The 17072-nt window shown below is 39.6% G+C and overlaps 1 protein-coding gene and 1 long non-coding RNA gene across 2 annotated transcripts in view; one reads left to right on the forward strand and one right to left on the reverse strand.

Moving 5' to 3' along the window:
• LOC122558930 overlaps positions 1–17072 on the reverse strand; it is a 269987-nt gene that overhangs the window by 32836 nt on the left and 220079 nt on the right. The window lies entirely within an intron of this gene.
• ecm2 (extracellular matrix protein 2, female organ and adipocyte specific) overlaps positions 1–17072 on the forward strand; it is a 63936-nt gene that overhangs the window by 15167 nt on the left and 31697 nt on the right. Inside the window, exons 5-7 of the mRNA XM_043707886.1 lie at positions 8100–8288; positions 10440–10954; positions 11101–11641. Coding sequence (XP_043563821.1) covers positions 8100–8288; positions 10440–10954; positions 11101–11641 — 1245 coding nt within the window. The remainder of the gene's footprint in view (positions 1–8099; positions 8289–10439; positions 10955–11100; positions 11642–17072) is intronic.

Genomic DNA, 17072 nt, shown 5'->3' on the forward strand with positions numbered 1-17072 from the left:
AATATATATTGTAAAAAGCTGCGGTCCCAGCACTGATCCCTGTGGTACCCCACTGGTCACTGCCTGCCATTCCGAAATGGAGCCGTTTATCACTACTTTTTGTTTCCTGTCAGCCAACCAACTTTCAATCCAAGTTAGTACTTTGCTCCCAATACCATGTGCCCTAATTTTGTTCACTAACCTCCTATGTGGGACTTTATCAAAAGCTTTCTGAAAGTCCAGGTACACTATGACTACTGGATCTCCCTCGTCCATCTTCAGAGTTACATCCTCAAAAGATTCCAGAAGATTAGTCAAGCATGATTTCCCCTTCATAAATCCATGCTGACTCTGACCTATCCTGTTACTACTATCCAGATGTGTCATAATTTCATCCTTTATAAGAGACTCCAGCATCTTTCCCACCACTGAGGTCAGACTAACTGGTCTATAATTTTCTGTTTACTCTCTCCCACCTTTCTTAAAAAGTGGTACAACATTAGCCACCCTCCAATCCGCAGGAACTGATCCCGAATCTATCGAACTCTGGAAAATAATCACCAACGCATCCACGATTTCAAGAAGCATAAATTGTTGACATTAACCATTTGATTGTTTTGTTTTGGAAATATTGTAAACTGAGACTATCCCATCAGAATTATTCCAATGGCAGTGGTTTACACATGTAAAGACAAATAATAAATACAAACTATAAACATACACCATTCAGAAAATCTGAATATATCACATGGAAAAACTGTAATTCTGCCTCTGATGAAAATATTCAAAAATATATTATGAGCTATTGAAAAGGATAGGTCACTAAAGCTGTAAATTTACCCAACTGCAGCAGATTAATATTGATCTCATGTTTTTATGTAGACATATATTTGACATTTTTATATATATGCTATGTCAGATTGCTGTTGGTAAACTACAACCACACTTTATTGTTATAAAACCTTTAGTGACTATTTGGGTTGAAAATAAAATCTTGCAGAAACAGATGGCAGTCTCTCCAGCAACTATTTCCTGATCAGGTCACCATAACTCCACCGGGAGAGCAGTAATACTGTACAGTAAATGAGAACTGTAAATGGATTTGTTTCCCTTTTCAACAGTATAAGCTGATCTATTCACCACACACTATCGCTCCAATGACATGCAGTCAGTCAGCATCATGACTTTGTATAATCCTTCATTTCTGCTATCATAAGAATGAAAGTTAGAAACCACACAATGGAAAAACATACAACCCCTATCCCCAAAGTGTTAATGAACTATGTCATTTTAAAAAAAAACAAGTTACACATAAAAAAATAAATTCTTATGATATCCACAAAGAACTTTTACAAAGGGATTGGAATTTCTAATAATTGATGGAAAGGACTGCATGACAAGATTTCAGGTTTTAACACCTTTATTGTCACAAACTAAAAGCAACATTGATTAAATACTACTGTCGGCAAATTACACTTTAATAGAAACTCTTGACTTTTAGCATAGCTTAAGATCTCCTTTTATGATGATACATTGCACTGTCCCCTAAGTAAACACTTCATTCTCCCAAAACCTGTCCAAAGTAAACTTCTGCTCCCAAATACCTGTTTACGTTTACTTTTTTCAGAGCTGATTTTACTGTGAAGATTATACTGGAGATCTTGCATCTGCTCTTAATTTCTCACAAACTTGGCCTCTTCATTCTGAGCATGAACTTCCACCTGTGTTCTACAGTGAACAACAGGCAAGCCCATAAACTGATAACTGGTAACTCCACACCAACCAAAAACACCTGACCAATCTTTTAATGACCAAAATCTACTAGCAGTATTAAATCTTGAAAATTAGGATTTGTACTGAAGGCGCTGGAAATCTACAGCAATGGTAGATTTTGAATTTATTGAAGAGAAGCGAGTCTTAAAGACATGATAGAACTTGGCAACATCTAAAATTTTGACAGTGCATTTTATGACAATTTGCAAGTTACTGTCATTTTACCTTTCAAGTCAAAATATAATTTCATAAGGTAGATGTAAGCACTTGACAATATTACTGCATTGAGGAGAAAGTGAGGTCTGCAGATGCTGGAGATCAGAGCTGAAAATGTGTTGCTGGAAAAGCGCAGCAGGTCAGGCAGCATCCAGGGAACAGGAGAATCGACGTTTCGGGCATAAGCCCTTCTTCAGGAATGAGGAAAGTTTGTCCAGCAGGCTAAGATTAGATTAGATTACATTACAGTGTGGAAACAGGCCCTTCGGCCCAACAAGTCCACACCGACCCGCCGAAGCGCAACCCACCACCCACCCATGCTCCTACATTTACCCCTTACCTAACACTACGGGCAATTTAGCATGGCCAATTCACCTGACCTGCACATCTTTGGACTGTGGGAGGAAACCGGAGAACCCGTACGAAACCCACGCAGACACGGGGAGAACGTGCAAACTCCACACAGTCAGTCGCCTGAGGCAGGAATTGAACCCGGGTCTCTGGCGCTGTGAGGCAGCAGTGCTAACCACTGTGCCACCATGCCGCCCACTGACTTGGGGTCCCTCCTCCCTACCTTTTATCTTAGCCTGCTGGACAAACTTTCCTCATTCCTGAAGAAGGGCTTATGCCCGAAACGTCGATTCTCCTGTTCCCTGGATGCTGCCTGACCTGCTGCGCTTTTCCAGCAACACATTTTCAATATTACTGCATTGATCAATCTTGTAAATTGTGAACTAAAAGCTTTTATAACAAATAACTACAATAATCCCAAGAAGTATTCCATTCATAAAATAACTGGCTCACTATTTCATATGTCCCTATCTCCAATACCTTGGTAATCCACAGGGAAACATATTGAAACACGTATGTAAAAAAAAAGTACTTATATAATATATGCAACATAATAAAATGTACCAAAGCACTTCACAGGAGCATTACCAGGTAACACCTGACATTATGCTGCAAAAAAATCAGAACAGGTGGCCAAGGATTTAGTCAAAGTGGTAACTTCTAAGAAACATTTTAAAAGGACAGTGAGAGGGAGGGAGAAATTAGATGGAATTGGGAAGGAAATTTGAGCATCAGGCTTAGATAAGTGAAAACAAAGGCATTAGTGGTGAGGCAAAAAAAGGTCAAGGATGTTCGAAAGGCTAGAGTTTTTGAAGGATCATAGCATTGAAGGAGACAAATGACAAAAGCAGCAACAAGGCCAAAGAGGAATTTGAACATCATGCTGAAAATGTTAAATTTGCAAGATTATTGTACTAGAGGTCAATATTCTTTGATATTTACAACATGAAACAAGCACCTGCAATTTACTAATTTAAATTTCTATCAATTGCATTATTCATTCTGTTCACTAGCCCTACACGAGTTTAGATGCATTCTATCCTAGTGGTACAGCTCCTTCCTGTCAGGCAATTATACTAATGTTCCCATATCAGTTTTTCAACGAAGCATGCACCTTCCCAATCCTTCTGCCAATTGTATACAGCTTCGATGGTAATCTCAAGACTGGGTACTTAGTCACCCTTCCCTTTTTAAACTTTCCTTCTGTTATATTAAGATGTTGTTTAAATAAGCAGCAGAACCTTCTATCTCTTGGTCATGATTACAACAAAAGGAAAGAAAGCAAAGCTCATCTATCTCCTTAATTATCAAATTTCCTAAGACTCCAGTGTTTCTGTTCTGCTCTCCCACACCATCTCCTTGGAATCCCCTTTCCTCAAAGGTATCAATACCGTGAACCATTTAAATTTCTCCATTTAATTAACATTCAGCTCTTCTATTCTTCCTGCCAAAATATATAACCTCACATTTCCCCACATTATATTCCATCTGCTAAGTTTTTGCCCTCTTACTTATCTCTCTGCACACTGCGTATCATCCTCACCAATTGCTTTCCTACCTATTTTTGTGCCATCCTCAAACCTGGCTATAGTACATTCACTTTCTTCATCCAAGTAATATATATTGTAAATAATTGTGTTCCCAGCAATGATCCCTGTAGCACACTTCTAGTTAGAAGTTACCACCTCGAAAATGCACCAAACTCTTTGTCTCCTATTAGTTAGTAAATTTTCTATCCAACTTCATATACTACCTCCAACACCCATGGGCTGTTATCTCATGAAGTCACCGAATATATGATACCTTATCGAACACTCTTTCCCTTTGTGAAACCATGCTGATTCTACTTGATTATATTATTTTTAATTTTTTTTATTCATTCATAGGATATGGGCATCACTGGCAAGGCCAACATTTAATATTCATTCTTAAATTGCCCAAGGATACCCAAGAGACAACCACATTGCTGTGGGTCTGGAGTCAAATGTACAACAGATCTCCTTCCCTGAGGGACAGTAGTGAATCAGATTTTTTTAACCTTTTTAGTAGATTCTAATATTTTCACAATGGCAGTAAGTGGCTTATAATTACCAGTTCATTTGTCTCCCTTTTTGAATAAGGGTGTAACATTGTCAGTTTATCAATCCTCTGGGACTTTTTCAGAATCTTACATTCTTGGAAGATTATGAGGCAGTGCATCTACTATCTCCATAGCTACTTCCTTAAAAATCTGAGGATGCAACCAATCACATTTGGAGGACTTTTGTCCTTTGGTCTCATTACTTGCCCTAGTTCTTTATCTTTTGCAATTTTTAAAATGCATTTCCTCTCTTCCTTTTGCCCCTTGATTTAGTATTTTTGGAATGATATCAATGTCCCCTGTCCCTTCTCCCCAGCAACCATCCCCTCACCCTCTCCCCAGCCCTCCCACACTTATCTCTCCACCCACACTTATCTTTCCACCCTGGAGGCTCTCTGCCTCCATTTTTGATGAAGGGCTTTTGCCTGAAACATCGATTTTCCTGCTCCTCAGATGCTGCCTGACCTGCTGTGCTTTTCCAGCACCACTCTAATCTAAACTCTGGTTTCCAGCATCTGCAGTCCTCACTTTTGCCAGGTTATCTCAGAGTACAATGGGGCCTTAATCAGATAGCGCCTTGGGTCAGGGAGTGGCAGATGGAGTTTAATTTTGATAAATTTGAGGTTATTGCATTTTTGTAAGGCAACCCAGGGCAGGACTTATACAATTAATGGTCAGGCCCTGGGGTGTGTTGCTAAATGAAGCGACCTAGGGATGCAAGTGAAATAATTCCTTGAAGGTAGAGTTACAGGTAGTCAGGATAGTGAGGATGGCATTTGGTATGCTTGCTTTCATTGGTCAGTGCACTGAGTACAGGAGTCAAAAAGTGTGGCGCTGAAGAAGCACAGCAGGTCAGGCAGCATCCAAAGAGCAGGACAGTCGATGTTTCAGGCATAGGCTCTTCATCAGGAAGGAGGGAGGAGCCTAAGGGGGCTGAGAGATAAATAGGAGGAGGGTGGTGCTGGGGAGAAGGTAGCTTGGAAGGCCATACGTAGATGAAGGTGAGGGGGTGACAGTGATAGGGTAGAGCAGAGGGTGGAGCGGATAGGTGGGAAGAAAGGTGGAGAGGTAGGACAGTTCAAGAGGGTGGTGCCAAGTTGGAGGGTTGGATCTGGGATAAGGTGTGTTGATGGGAGATGAGGAAACTGCTGAGATCGACATTAATCCTGTGTGGTTGGAGGGTCCCAAGGCAGAAGATGAGGCGTTCTTCCTCCAAGCATTGGGTGGCTTTGAGTATTGGAGTTATGACTTCATATTGTGGCTGTACAGGACATCGGTGAGGCTAATATTAGAATACTGTGTTCAGTTCAAGTTTCCTTGCTATAGGAAAGATGTTGTTAAACTTGAAATGGTTCAGAAAAGATTTACAAGGATCTTGCCAGGATTGGAGGGCTTGGGTTACAGGGAGAGATTGAGTAGGCTGGAGTTATTTTCTCTGAAGCATAGGAGGCTGAGGGGTAAACTTATGGAGATTTATAAAATCATGAGGAGCATGAACAGGGTGAATAGCCAATATCTTTTTCCCAGGTTAGGGGAGTCCAAAACTAGAGGGCACAGATTTAAGGTGAGAGGGAAAAGATTTAAAAAGGACCTAAGGGCAGCTTTTCATGCAGAGGGTGCCATGTATGGAATGAGCTACCAGACAAAGTGATGGAGGCAGGTACAAGCACGTGGATTGGTGTATGAATAGGAAGGGTTCAGAGGGATATGGGCCAAATGCTGGCAAATGGGACTAAATCAGTTTAGGATATCTGGTTGGCATGAGTAGAAGTTGGACTGAAGGGTCTCGTTTCCGTACTCTACAACTCTAAGCATTTCCTGTCCATTTTTATGTTACTTATTAGTTTATTTTCTTGCTCTTCATTACTTTCTTGGTAATCTTTATTGGTTTTTAAAACTTTCCTAATCCTCTGCTTTACCATGAATTGTTGCCAAATTGTATGCTTTTACTTTTTAATTGATACCATTCTTAATTTCCTTGGTTAACCATGATTGGTTTACACCCTTGATAGAATCCTCATTCCTCACTACGATATATCTTTGTTGTGGGTCATGAACTATTTTCTTAAATGTATGCCATTATTCATCAACCGCTTTTTTTCCTAAATTCTGTTTCCATTCCACTCCAGGCAACTCTGCCTTCATTCCTTTGTCATTATCCTCAGTTAAGTTTAGCAGACTTTTTTCGATGCACTCACTTTCAAGCTCAATGCTAAATTCTATCATGTTTTGATTACTATTTTCTAGGAAATCTTTTACTCTTAGATTATTTATTAAACCTGCCTGATTAAATATTATCAGATCCTGGAATTTTGATCAATGTATTTAAGAAAGGATGTATTGGCATTAGAAGAGTTTAGATAGCTCATTCCTGGGATGAAAGGGTTAACTTAACAAGAATGGCTAATCAATTTTGGCCTTTATTTAATGGAGTTGAGAAGAATAAGGGATGATCTTACTGAACATGCATGGTCCTGAAAGGAGTAAGTGTGGTGTTGAAAAAGCACAGCAGGTCAGGCAGCAGGAGATTCGACATTTCAGGCATCAGCATCTGCAGTCCTCACTTCCTCCAAAGTCCTGAGAGGGCTTGACAGGTAGATGTTTTCACTAGTGCAGGAATCTCAGACTAAGGTTCATAGTTACAGAATAAGAAGACATTCACTTAACACTGAGATGTGAAGGAATTTCTTCTCCTATATGGTGGTGAATGCCTGGAATTCTCTCTCCAAAGCAGTTGTGGAGGCAAGATCACAGAAAGCATTTTAAGTGTATATAGGTTTTTGACATGTTGAGGATTTGAGAGCGAAGGAGCTGGATCTAAAGAGCAATTAAGACTTGGCACAGACTAGCATGAGCTTGAGGGGAATCAATGCCCTACCCTATTGTATGATATTTTCATACCTAACAAGTTATTTTTAAGAAAAAGAGAAACAAAAGACTGGAGACATAAACACAAACTAAAGACCTTACTTTTGAAGATTAGAAATAATCACTAGTCTGTTTGATGTAAGCATTTGAGTAGCTTTAGGAGAGACTGTTTTTGAAATAAAACCTCAGAACTATGTTCTGATGAAAGGTCAAACTCCCAACATTAACCTTTTTTAAAATCAGTTGCTGATCATTTTGCATATTTTCTAATAAAAAGCAAAGTCTGAAGTCACAGAACACCAGGTTATAGTCCAACAGGTTTTTTGAAATCACAAGCTTTTGAAGCGCTACTCCTTTGTCGGGTTTCACCTGATGAAGGTGTAGCACTCCGAAAGCTTGTGATTTCAAATAAACCTGTTGGACTATAACCTGGTGTCGTGTGACATCTGATTTTGTCCACCCCAGTCCAACACTGGCGCCTCCACATCAATAAAAAGCAACAGAAGGTTATTGAGACACAAATTATCATTCCATTTAACCTCATTCAGATTGTTATAGTATACTACTAAAACCAAAACTACCATTTTAAGACATTCTCAATGCAGGTTACATTATATTTTTGCCAATATATGTATTAACTGGGATAATTGTCAATTCCAGGGATCACTGAGTTATTAAGTGTTGCTATGCTTAAGTGTTTAAGAATTATGAGGCATTTTAGTTTTGAATAATGCACTACTTTTACTCATTGTTTAACTTGAATCTACTCAAGATGTTTAGGATGTCAATAGACGGATACTAATTACACTCATTTTAAAATTGATGTCATTAGGTAGACAAGGACGCTGCAAAACAAATGGAATGATCATGTATGACAAGGCAGTCTGGTCTCCAAAACCTTGTCTGACCTGTCTGTGTTCAAATGGAAAAGTGATCTGTGATGAAATGAACTGCCCGATCCTAAAATGTGCAAGGACCACAATACCAACAGGAGAATGCTGTCCAATTTGCACTTCAATTGGTATTTTCTCATTCTTTTATTCAGCTGATTTTATTCAGTTATTTAAAAGGTCAAAATCAAAAATAGCTATTAAATTGTTTATTAACACAGAGTAGTTTTAGGTATGCGCTCACACACACAAAATGCTTTGAGTAAAGGTACTTACCATTGAAACAATATACTTACAAACAAAATGCTTGGAGATAAAAACTTACCATTTAAACATAATATTAAAGAACTATTTAATATGGCTATTTCAAAGATTATTGAACAATAATTGAGGACAATTTAAATATTTGTTCAGAAAATATGTTAGCAAAAAGGACTATTATTTGAATGGTAAAAAGTTGCAGCATACTTCGTTGCAGAGGACTCTGGTTGTCCTTGTGCTTGAATCACAGAAGGTTGGTCTGCTAGTATAACAGGTAATTAAGAAGGCAAATGGAATTTTGTCCTTCATTGCTACAAGGATTGAGTTTAAAAGCAGGGAGGTTATATTGCAGCTGTATAGGGTGCTGATGAGGCCAAACCTGGAGTACTGCATGCAGTTTCGGTCTCCTTACTTGAGAAAGGATAACTGGCACTGAAGGGGGTGCAGAGGAGATTCACCTGGTTGATTTTGGAGTTGAGAGAGTTGGCTTATGAGGACAGACTGAGTAGACTGGGGTTATATTCATTGGAATTTAGAAGAATGAGGGGGGAACTTATAGAAACACATACAATTATGAAGGAATAGATAAGATAGAAACAGAGAGGTTGTTTCCACTGGCAGGTGAAACTAGAACAAGAGGGCATTACCTAAAATTTAGGGGGAACAGATTTAGAACTGAATTCAGGAGAAACTTCTTCACCCAAAGGGTTGTGAATCTGTGGAATTTCTTGCCCGGTGAAGTAGTAGAGACTTCCTCATTGAATGTTTTTAAAGCTAAAATAGATAATTTTTTTTGAACAGTAAAGGAATTAAGGGTTATGGTGGCTAAGTGGAGCTAAGGCCACGAAAAGATCATCCTGATCTTATTGAATGGCAGAGAGGACTCAAAGGACCAGATGGCCTATTCCTGTTTCTGCTTCTTATGACCTTATTAAAAATTAACACATGAAACAATGAATTAAATGCATACTGCAAAATATAAAGAACCATATTTGTATCTCTAAAGCTCAATTGAGTATCTGCAACTGAACCTTAGAACATAGAACATTACAGCGCAGTACAGGCCTTTGATGTTGCACCGACCTGTGGAACCAATCTGAAGCCTAGCTATCCTACACTATTCCATTTTCATCCATATGTTTATCTAATGATCATTTAAATGCCCTTAAAGTTGGCGAGATTACTACTGTTGTAGGCTGTGCGTTGCACACCCCTACTACTGAGTAAAGAAACTGCCTCGGATATCTGTCCTGTATCTATCACTCCTCAATTTAAAGCTATGTGCCCTCGTGCTAGCCATCACCATCTGGGGAAAAAGGCTCTCACTGTCAACTACAGAACCTTCTGCAGCTAAATTCAATATTTGCCAAATATAATGTTATTGTTATTTAAAAAAATGCAACACTAAACACCATACATGCTCTTAATAGCTTTGTAGCTATTTCACTTTAAGTTGCAACATGATTTCTGTGTTAAGCCTACTGTGGACTACATTTTTCTATAACGAGAACATTATACCAGCTACTTAAAGACAACAATCAGTGAGATTGTATTAATAAGTATTGCACAATACTTATTAACATGACCATCTGAAATAAAAATATATGCTGAGTAGTAATACTGCAATTTAGATTCAATGTTGACATTATATTCCTCATCTTTATTCTTTTAATTAGGTTATAATTTGACTTCCTGTTCAATACACTGGCTATTATTTTATTATAGATAGAAATCGATATAAGACGAATAATACAGTTAAGTATTGAAAATGGTGCACATTAGTTATTCATTTTATTATTAAACCCCAAAAAAACTTCAAGCATGAATCTACTGAAACAGTTTCACAAAGTTTCCTTTGTTATTCATTTTGGTTTATTCATTTTCATTTATTAATTGCTGGAATTTTATGAATTATGACTAGACCACCATGCCCCCTTTCCTATTTCATCATTGATTTTGATCTCCATATTTGATTATTAAATGTTCAGTTAACAGTCTTAAATTTTATGCTGATTCTACAGAGCTAAACGATCCTAGTGAAACCTATCATCCAGTGATCCCAGGTAATCAAGATACACAAATAATACAAGAAGAACTAAGGAGAGATAACAACAAATTGGAAGAAGAGCTCCGCAGAAAAGATGAGGAAAAGAAAAGAAAGCTTGAAGAGAAAAAGCATCATGATGAAGAAGAACAAATGGAACTAGGGAGATCCTATCATCGGGGAAAAACTATAGAAGAGGAAGATCTTCAAAAGCTGCAGGCAGAGGACCAGGAACATTTATATGAAGAAGTTCAGGGGAGTAAAGAAAATGGAGAAAATCAGCAACTCGAAAATGAAATGACAAATCACTCAAAAACTATTCAAGAGAAAGAAGAGCAGGATAGCAATTATGATGGGTATGTTGAGTATGTTGAATATACTGATCTTTATGATGAGGAAGAGGAGCAGCAAGTGAAGGAACAAGAGGAGCAGCAAGTGAAGGAACAAGAGGAGCAAGAGGAGCAGCAAGTGAAGGAACAAGAGAAGCAAGAGGAGCAGCAAGTGAAGGAACAAGAGGAACAAGGGGAGCAGCAAGTGAAGGACAAGAGGAACAAGGGGAGCAGCAAGTGAAGGAACAAGAGGAACAAGAGGAGCAGCAAGTGAAGGAACAAGAGGAGCAGCAAGTGAAGGATCAAGAGGAGCAGCAAGTGAAGGAACAAGAGGAGCAAGAAGAGCAGCAAGTGAAGGAACAAGAGGAGCAGCAAGTGAAGGAACAAGAGGAGCAAGAAGAGCAGCAAGTGAAGGAACAAGAGGAGCAGCAAGTGAAGGGACAAGAGAAGGAGGAGGAGAAGGGTGAGAAGGAGAAAAAAGAGATGGAGGAGCAATTGGAGGTACACAAGGGAGAGGAGGTGATGGAGAAGGAGAAAATGATGGAGGAGGTGGCGGAAGAGGAAGTGGATGAAGCAGAGATGCAAAATGAGAAACAGGAGGAAACGCAAGAGGAGGCAGAAGAGAAGGAGATTGCGGAAGACGAAGAAAATGGCTCTGCAGATGTTTTTGAGTTGTCATTATTTCCTTCCATATTTGAATCAATATTAGTTCAATCTGGTGAAGAACCCCATAGATTTTCTCTTCCAGTTGGCTGTGAGACCACAGATATCACAATAAATTGCAATAATGCCAAGTTGACTCAAATACCTCCACTCAGTGATCTGGAGCTTACAAATCTTTATCTTGCAGGTAATCAAGTTTCTTACCTTTACGGCATTTTACATTTTAACAATAATAATTTTATTTGAGAAAACTGAATTGCTTAAAACATTTTCTAAAACATGTCAAAAAAGGAAAGAAGTAGAATGATAAGTATTCATTAAAACTTTTTTATGTCAATCAAGTTTATAACTATGGTTATTAGGTCTGGCATTAATGCTGTTATACTTGGGGATACCTTCAAGAAACTGAGAAGTACTTTGACAAAGAAACATAAGATGTATTTGGAAAGTCAAGGACTGATTCGGGATAGTCAACATGGCTTTGTGCGTGGGAAATCATATCTCACAAACCTGATTGAGAGTTTTGAAGAAGAAACAAAGAGGATTGATGAGGGCAGTGCAGTAAATGTGATCTTTTTGGACTTCAGTAAGGCGTGCGACAAGGTTCCCCATGGAAGACTGATTAGCAAGGTTAGATCTCATGGAATATAGGGAGAACTAGCCATTTGGATACAGAACTGGCTCAAAGGGAGAAGACAGAGGGTGGTGGTGGAGGGTTGTTTTTCAGACTGGAGGCCTGTGACCAGTGGAGTGCCACAAGGATCGGTGCTGGGCCCTCTACTTTTTGTCATTTACATAAATGATTTGGATGCGAGCATAAGAGGTACAGTTAGTAAGTTTGCAGATGACACCAAAATTGGAGGTGTAGCGGACAGCGAAGAGGGTTATCTCAGATTACAACAGGATCTTGACCAGATGGGCCAATGGGCTGAGAAGTGGCAGATGGAGTTTAATTCAGATAAATGCGAGGTGCTGCATTTTGGGAAAGCAAATCTTAGCAGGACTTATACACTTAATGGTAAGGTCCTAGGGAGTGTTGCTGAACAAAGAGACCTTGGAGTGCAGGTTCATAGCTCCTTGAAAGTGGAGTTGCAGGTAGATAGGATAGTGAAGAAGGCGTTTGGTATGCTTTCCTTTATTAGTCAGAGTATTGAGTACAGGAGTTGGGAGGTCGTGTTGCGGCTGTATAGGGCATTGGTTAGGCCACTGTTGGAATATTGCGTGCAATTCTGGTCTCCCTCCTATCGGAAAGATGTTGTAAAATTTGAAAGGGTTCAGAAAAGATTTACAAGGATGTTGAAAGGGTTGGAGGATCTGAGCTACAGGAAGAGGCTGAACAGGCTTGGGCTGTTTTTCCTGGAGCGTCGAAGGCTGAGGGGTGACCTTATAGAGGTTTACAAAATTATGAGGGGCATGCATAGGATAAATAGACAAAGTCCTTTTCCTGGGGTCGGGTAGTCCAGAACGAGAGGGCATAGGTTTAGGGTGAGAGGGGAAAGATATAAAAGAGACCTAAGGGGCAATATTTTCACGCAGAGGGTGGTACGTGTATGGAATGAGCTGCCAGAGGATGCGGTGGAGGCTGGTACAATTGCAACATTTAAGAGGCATTTGGATGGTTATATGATAGGAAGGGTTTGGAGGTATATGGGCTGGGTGCTGGCAGGTGGGACTAGATTGGGTTGGGATATCTGGTCGGCATGGACGGGTTGGACCGAAGGGTCTGTTTCCATGCTGTACATCTCTGTGACTCTATATCTGGGAACATTAATTTTGACTGGTACAGGTTTTCCCAGGTTCTCATACAAGTGCATTTGGAAAATTGTGTTAACCTATTAACACCTTTATTAAAAAGAGAACTCCTGTACAGTTCTTATCATTAAATGTTGTATTCTTATGTGGAGTTTCACTCAACTTTGCATCTGACTTTGGCAGATTAGGTATCATTGACAGTATTATTATGATAATTCCATGTCATTGCACTGTAGTAAAAAATAAGTTACATATAATTTGGAGTAAGCAAGGTAATTAGAATAACAAACTAAGAATTTAGTGCTAAAGCATTAAATTGCCAGTTCAATGAATTATGCCATTTTGAAAAACAATGCACTCTATTTCTTACTGCAAGATGTACTGAGGCTGATATGAATAAACAACAAGTAGTTGGAAGGTACTACCACCTGCATTAGTTGCTGTTTAAAACTGGAGAAACCAGCAGATTCCTTTTTGTCTTTTCTTGTAAACAGTAATACCAAAATGTCAGATTGATCCAGTAAAGTCATATATTGAAAGAATAGACTTGGAGTAGAATGTAGATTCATGCCTATGATTCTTCACACAGGAAAGCCTTCATCTTAAACATGCTATCAGACAAATGCCTTTAGAATTAACAAATATAAAAGCTGCCTATTTGGCTGTTTGTCACTCTACCTCCTACTGGCAGATGCATGGGAGCACATTTGCTTGCAATACTGTCAGATGAGGAATGATTTGAGAATGGACAAAATAGAGTCAGAGTCCTGCAGCATGGAGACAGGCCCTTCAGCCCAAATTGGTTCATGCTGATCAAAATGTCCATCCACGCTAACTCCATTTCCCTGCACTTGGCCCATATCCCTCTAAACCTTTCCTATCCACGCATTTGTCTAAATGCCGTTTAAATGGTGTTATGTACCCATCTCATCCACGTCCGTGGCAGTTCATTCCATATGCGTACCACCCTATTTAAAAAGTTGCCCCAGGTCCCCTTTAATTCTTTCCCCTCTAACCTTAAACTGAGGTCCTCTAGTCCTCGATTCCCCCACACTGAGAAAAAGACTGAATGCATTCATCCTATCCATGTCTCTCATGATCTTCAATATTTCTAAAAAATCCCTCCTCAGTCTCCTATGCTCTAAAGGAAAAAAGTCCTAGCTTGTCCAACCTCTCCCTTAACTCAGATCCTTGTGTCCTGGCAATATCCTTGTAAATTACTTCTGCACTCTTTCCAGTTAAATAACATCCATCCTACAGCAAGGAGATCAAAACTGAACACAAAACTCCACGTGTGGCCTCACCAACATCCTGTACAACTGCAACTTAATTCCCAACTTCGATGCTCAATGCCCCGACTAATGAAGTCCAGTGTGCCAAAAACCTTTTTCACTGGCCAGTCTAGCTGTGACTCCACTTTCAGAGGACCGTGCACCTGAACTCCAAGGTCCCTCTGTTCCATTACGCTCCCTAAGGCCCTACCATTCACCATGAAACTTCTACCTTGATTTGACTTCCCAAAATGTAAGACCTCACACTTATCTATATTAAACTCCATTAGATTGCTGGGAATCTTTGTAATTTCTAGCCACAGAGAGCTGTTGGGAGCAGAGATCTTGTGTTTATTTAAGACGGAGATAGACTTTTGATCGGTAGGGGAATCAAGGGTTATGGGGAAAGGGCAGGAAAGTGGACATGTGGAATGTCAGATCAGCCACGATGCTATTGAATGTTGGAGGGGGTTCAAGGGATCGAACAGCCTACTGTTGTTCCTATTTCTTATGAGCTTACATCTTCTGCATTTGTAATGACAGGTGCCATTGGAAAAGGATGGGGTGTTGAGAATGATTGAGTTATTAATGGTGGTATCATTGAGGGAAATGGGCTTTTCCATACAAACACATAAGTATCACCTGCCCCTTTAACTCCGTTTCCTCATTAACCAAGGTTCCAAAATGTTCTTTCAGATGAAGCAGTAATTAATGTAATAAAGCAGTAATCTTTCAAATTAATCTACTGTATTTGCTGTTTACAATATGGCTTCCTCTGCACTGAACTGTTTGGGTCATTGCTTTGTGGAGCACCTCTATGCTGTCTGCAAGCATAACTCTGAATTGCATATGCTATGATCCTTTTATTACTCAATCTCACCTCATTTATATGCAGGTTATTACTCTCTCAGGTGCCAGTGAGAAACTAGATGGCACCAATTCCTGACTTGAAAGTCAGAACAATAACCTGGCCCTTGCAGTTCTCCAGCATCTTCTCTGGGACTCCATGTTTGTTAACATTCCCCAATAACTCACACCATGCATCTGGAGAAGTAATTGCCTGCCCTCTATCAATGAAAATTGCCATTGGCAAAGCATCAGCCTCACCACATCATCATGCTATGTTTTGAAATGACTTATAATACAGTTCAGCACTTCACTACTGCACTTTGGAGTTCAGTGAAACCCCACATAGCAATTACTGCGACCAGGTCACTTTATGTACAGGGACAGAGTTCATCTCAGGGCTGTTATCATGTTTTCTTAGTGCTCACTAATTTTGTGCTTACTTACTTCAAGTAAACTTTGAGGGTATGAGGCACAGATTGGCAATGGTAGCTTTGGGAACTACTAAGGTGTTGATAGTGGGTAGGCAATGGATCATACTTAAGAATGTGTGTATGAATGACAACAATTATTCATTTCTATCTGGCACAAAAATAAGAGGAAAGGTAACTCAACTATGGTTTCAAAATAAATTAGGAATAGCATTAGATTCAAATAAAATTGTCAAAAAAAGCAGCAAGCCTGGTCTAGGTTTATGCAAGATCAACCATGAGGATAAAACTGGTAGAATAGAGAAGGGAGATCCAATGGATGTGGTGTATTTGGAGTTTTAAGAAGGCTTTTGATGAGGTCCCTCATAAGAGGTTAGTGGGCAATCCGAAAGCATTGGGATAGTGAATAATATATTAGCAAAGATCAAGAATTGGAAACAGACAGTGGGATGAAATAGCTCTTTTTCTTAATAACAGAAAATAACTAATGGATTACTGCAAGAATCAAGGCATGGGCCCTGATTACACTACATATAAATTATCTGGATGAGAGAACAAAATACAGGATTGGGAATTGTGGGGAGACACCAAGGAGACTTCAGATGATGTCGTTGAGTTGAGTGGCAAGCACATAGCAGAGGCAATACAGTGTGGCTAAATGTGAACTTATACATCTTTGGTTTAAAAATGGAAAAGCAGTATATATTATTTAAATTGGGAAAAGTAAATGTCCAAAGGGATCTGGGTGTTCTTGCACATTAGTCAATGAAATCAGAGAGGCAGGTGTAGCAAGCAATTTGGAAAGTGAATGGAATAATGGTCTTCAATGCAAGATGATTGGAGTTCACAAGTCGAATACTATACTTATTCAATATGAAACCATGATTGGAGTACTGCATGCGATTTTGATCTTCCAAATCAAAAAAGAATGTACTTGGTATTCAGGTAGTGACTGTCCTCCAAGGACAGGTCAATTAGATTGGGCCCATATTTGCTAGAGTTTAGAAGGATGAAAGTGGAGAAAGTGAGGGCTGCAGATGCTGGAGATCAGAGCTGAAAATGTGTTGCTGGAAAAGCGCAGCAGGTCAGGCAGCATCCAAGGAACAGGAGAATTGACGTTTCGGGCATAAGCCCTTCCTCAGGAATGAGGAAAGTGTGTCCAGCAGGCTAAGATAAAAGGTAGGGAGGAGGGACTTGGGGGAGGGGCTTTGGAAATGCGATAGGTGGAGGGAGGGCAAGGTGAGGGTGATAGGCGGGAGTGGGGTGGGGGCGGAGAGGTCAGGAAGATGATTGCAGGTTAGGAAGGCGGTGCTGAGTT

Source organism: Chiloscyllium plagiosum, chromosome 18 (assembly GCF_004010195.1).
Source record: "Chiloscyllium plagiosum isolate BGI_BamShark_2017 chromosome 18, ASM401019v2, whole genome shotgun sequence".
Lineage (NCBI taxonomy): Eukaryota > Metazoa > Chordata > Chondrichthyes > Orectolobiformes > Hemiscylliidae > Chiloscyllium > Chiloscyllium plagiosum.